Here is a 4,394-nt window from a genome sequence, read left to right as displayed (position 1 = left end):
ATCTGAACAATAAAGATTTAATTTAAAAAAAAATACAAACTCATTGCATGTACTTGCAGGCTTTGCTCCTACCTGTGTCCATCTCATCCACGTTGCTGAGGAAGTCCTCCGGGGTGGTGGGGACACTGTAGCACCCTAGCCCCAGGCCGCTGTCGGTGCTCTGCTCCCTCGAATGATATGGCCCTCTGGAGAGCAAAAGTGGAGGAATGTCAAGATGAACCCACTAAAGAAATCTCCAAATTTAAGTACAGTCATGAAAACCCTAACCTAGTGTAGTTCTGTCATTTGGCCCAACTTTCTAGGTAATGAAGAGAGGCACAATTTGTAGCTCCTTTTAATTTTTTTGAAACATACACCCAATGTCCATGAAATTAATAAATTGTAAGCAAATAAAATAGGCTGTTCATAGTAAATTGGTTGATTTCCTTTTCATCTTAAAATAGTATTTTGAACACTAGTCTACATATCAAGTATAGTAGCATTTATATAAATTTTAAAAATATAGAAAACAGTGTTGAACGCTGCTTAGGGATGCACACATTATCAGGCAACCAGAAACATAAAAGCATGTGTGATGAATGTGCAGTGGTAGGAATGAGTTTAAATATTAACTGTAATGCTTATTTCAAAAAATAAACCTATAAAAATATGGGAAATCTGGGTTTGGGGTACATGGTGTATCTCACATTATTCTTTATACTTTTCTGAACATTTGAAATACTTTAAAATCAACACTTTAAAAACTTTCCTTCATTATTTTAGCTACTGTTTGTTTTCACCTCTCTCTATTTTTAATAGCATTCATAATTGTATTTGTTTGCCAGAATCCTCTGAAAGGACAGAAAAGGCACAGGAAATAGAACCCTGCCCTTTATTTGAGTTTAAGAAACTAAAGGTAACTACTTCTGCTCATGAAGATATTCCTGACTAACTTATCTTTTCTGTCTGCTCTTATGTTTCCTATTTTAAAACATCATCTTTTTAAAATTAATTTTATTGTGGAATAATTTTAGAATCACATAGAAGATGCAAAAGGAACAGATCCCTGTGCACTCTCCCCCTGCTTCCCCAAGGACACTTACGTAACCACAGGACAAGGATCAAAACCAGGAAACTGACATCATATAACACTATTAACTGAACTACAGACCTTACTCACATTTCACCATAAACATCATTTCTTAACTGTTATGTTCTCTATTTGTCACATGGCATGCTTCCTCCATCCCCCCACCCCCACTAACTACATTAAACCACAAGATTTTTCCAAATAATTACTGTGTATAACACCATCCCACTGAAATAAGTTCATCCCCATTTTAAAATTATTGACAAGGGTTTCAGTCCATGTCATATAACCAATTTTTAAATTTGAGATTAAAAAAAGAAAATTAGTTAACTTCCTCTGCTTTTATTTTTTCTGCCACTACTTGCTACCTCTATCCTCACTCTAACCTCCAAGCTCCCCACCTTTTCCCACACAAACAAACACACACCATACTCTAGATCACAAAATAAAGAAAGCAAAAATAAGTGGTCCCGAATATTCACTTACCCATTGAGGAAAGGATCTGAGCTATTATTAGTGATGGATCTCATGTCTGGAGTCATGGTGGGGGGGTTAACAGCAGCCTGAACCGTGGCCAGAGTCTCGGCTTCCATGGGGAGCTGTCTACAGAGGGCAGCTTCCTGCAGAAATATGCCAGTCAGAGGGAGAGACAAGAGTTATTCCCTCAGTCTCAGGATCAGAGCAAAGTATACTTCACATGAAAACATTTCACCAAATACAAAGCACTTTACATTAATTGCTAATAAGTCAAAATCATCAGGAAATCATTAGTGTTCTTTCTCTGAAGAAAGTCTTACAGGCGAAAGACACTTCCTCACATTCACAAAGTTAATAAGAAGATCAGCTAATATTTCTCCTCGGGACACTTAGTAATGTCCCATCCATCCAATTGCTTAAACGCCCAAATCTTAGAAAGGCCTCTCAAGGCACTTGCTCAGAGACAAGGCTATTTTTATCCTAGGGATTCAGACCAAATCTCCATCAATCAAAGCCATTGGACTCCTCTGCACTAGCAGGTACATTCTGGTCTTTGCCAGGCACTGGCCAGTAAAACTGTGGGATTACAGAGTTCAAGCTCTACATTAAATCATAGCTGGCACTTTTATGTCAGTAGCCAGGAGAGCAAAACAATCAGTTAAAAACTTGTTTGTCAATCAGTTGTTCTATAGACTAATTATTTTGTCAAGGACTAAAATGGCTGAAGGTTAGGGAAACATGCAGACCTAGTCCAAATCCCTCTGCTGAATGAATGTTTGAGAGCATCTGCATTTCATTAGCAAAAATCAGAATGCTAGCAGTATTTTTTTTAAAGCTAATATTACTTTGCCAAGAGAGTCAACCCAAAGATTATGGATTTGACTGCCATTATTTTCTCTAGGTATAACCTCCAGGGAGTCTCTCCCATTTTGACAAACATAATCAGACATCAAATTTCTTTCAAATTCCAGAGAATAGTTATGCATGTTTATACTTCATCCAAAACCAAGGCTAGGCCCTTTCCATACTTATGCCTATCAGTTGCCCACTTTCCAGGCTAACAACATTGGTCTCACTGTCCCATAAACCCCCACCCTATGGCTACAATGGCAAAGAGAATATTTAGGCCATGTAAGTTACAATATCTTTATTAGATCTGTTCCAGCCCTAATATGCTATGATTTCACAGAGTAACTGCTGTCTAGACAAGTCTAGTGAAGTCATCGGCTATAAAAATTTTCAGTTACTAGAGTTCACTGCACTGTTACTAGGAGTTACGGTGACATGTTTCTCACATATGGTGAGGCTGACTGATAAGAAATTGCATTGCTAACATACACTGAAATTAATGCCCTGGCTAGGAAGGGCTCCTGGTTCACTTTTGCTCATTTAACTTGCAAATAATCAGAATACTTAACTAACACAGATTTTATTCAGTTAATCCATAAAAAGCAAGCAAACAAAAAGAAAGGAGATTTTTTTTAAAGTTGATTTTAATCCATAATCCAAATCTTGAAAATACCTCTAAATAAATATAGAAAACTCTGCTGGTCCTTACATGGCAAGCAGTGTGCATTGGAAACCTTATTTCCCAACCAAAGCTTACCCGAAGGCCTCATAGGGGTGACCAACAGGGACTGAACCTGGTGTGAGGAGCCTAGAACCCACCAACCCCTCACGCACATTCATACACTAATAAATGTGGGTTTTAGCCCCGAACTGATGCCCTTTTATTATTTTTTAATGTATTTTATTGATTTCAGAGAGGAAGGGAGAGGGAGGGAAGGATAGAAACATCAATGATGAGAGAGAATCATTGATCGGTTGCCTCCTGCATGCCCCCTACTGGGGATCAAGCCCGAAATCCTGGCACGTACCCTTGACTGGAATCGAACCTGGGATCCTTCAGTCCACAGGCCAACGCTCTATCTATTGAGCCAAACCAGCTAGGGCTATCACCATGTTTTAAGAATACTGTTTGAGTTTGTAATTTTAGGTAGTCTGAATACAAACATAAGAATCATTTTGGGAGTTTCATGGAATAAAAAAATCCATATTAGATACATAAAGCATATGAATTATTTATCATTTATAATGATACTAGAGGCCCGGTGCACAAAAATTTGTGCACTGGCGGGGGGGTGGTGTCCCTCAGCCCCACTTGTGCCCTCTCACAGTCTGGGACCCCTCGGAAGATAACTACCTGCTGGCTTAGGCTCGCTCCTGGGTGGCAGAGGGCAGGCCCAATCCCTAGGTGCAGCTCCTGGTCGGGCTCAGAGCAGGGCCGATTGGGGAGTTGGGGCACCGCCCCCTGTCATGCACAGAGCAGGGTGGATCAGGAGGTTGCGATGCCACCCCCAGTCACGCTCAGGGTAGGGTCGATTGGGGGGTTGGGGCGCCACCCCCTGTCACGCACAGAGCAGGGCCAATCAGGGGGTTGGGGCGCTGCCCCCTGTCACCCTGCTCCAGGGGCCAGGAGGCCTCGCGGCTCCGCTGATCCCGGTCCTAGGAGGCCTTGCTGCTCTGCTGATCCCAGTGCCGGGAGGCCTCGTGGCTCTGCTGATCCCGGTGCTGGGAGGCCTCGCTGCTCCACTGATCCCGGTGTTGGGAGGCTCTGCTGATCCCGGTGCCAGGAGGCCTCATGGCTCCGCTGATCCCGGTGCCAGGAGGCCTTGCGGCTCCGCTGAACCCAGGTTGGGGAGGCCTCGCGGCTCCGCTGATCCCCGTGCTGGGAGGCATATTACCCTTTTACTAGATAGGATAGAGGCCTGCTGCACGGGTGGGGGCCAGCTGGTTTGCCCTGAAGGGTGTCCTGGATCAGGGTGGGGGTCCCGCTTGGGTGCCTGGC

General features: G+C 42.8%; 1 protein-coding gene across 1 annotated transcript in view; it reads right to left on the bottom strand.

Annotated features, from left to right (window-relative positions):
- Nucleotides 1-4,394, bottom strand: part of WWTR1 (WW domain containing transcription regulator 1) — a 184,621-nt gene that overhangs the window by 10,865 nt on the left and 169,362 nt on the right. Inside the window, exons 6-7 of the mRNA XM_005863498.2 lie at nucleotides 1,556-1,689; nucleotides 73-185 (exon numbers count right to left, since the gene is read on the bottom strand). Of these exons, the coding sequence (XP_005863560.1) occupies nucleotides 73-185; nucleotides 1,556-1,689 (247 nt within the window). The remainder of the gene's footprint in view (nucleotides 1-72; nucleotides 186-1,555; nucleotides 1,690-4,394) is intronic.

This window comes from Myotis brandtii, unplaced genomic scaffold (assembly GCF_000412655.1).
Source record: "Myotis brandtii unplaced genomic scaffold, ASM41265v1 scaffold179, whole genome shotgun sequence".
Lineage (NCBI taxonomy): Eukaryota > Metazoa > Chordata > Mammalia > Chiroptera > Vespertilionidae > Myotis > Myotis brandtii.
The sequence above is the reverse complement of the archived record's forward strand: the minus strand, read 5'-3'. Positions and strand labels throughout refer to the sequence as shown.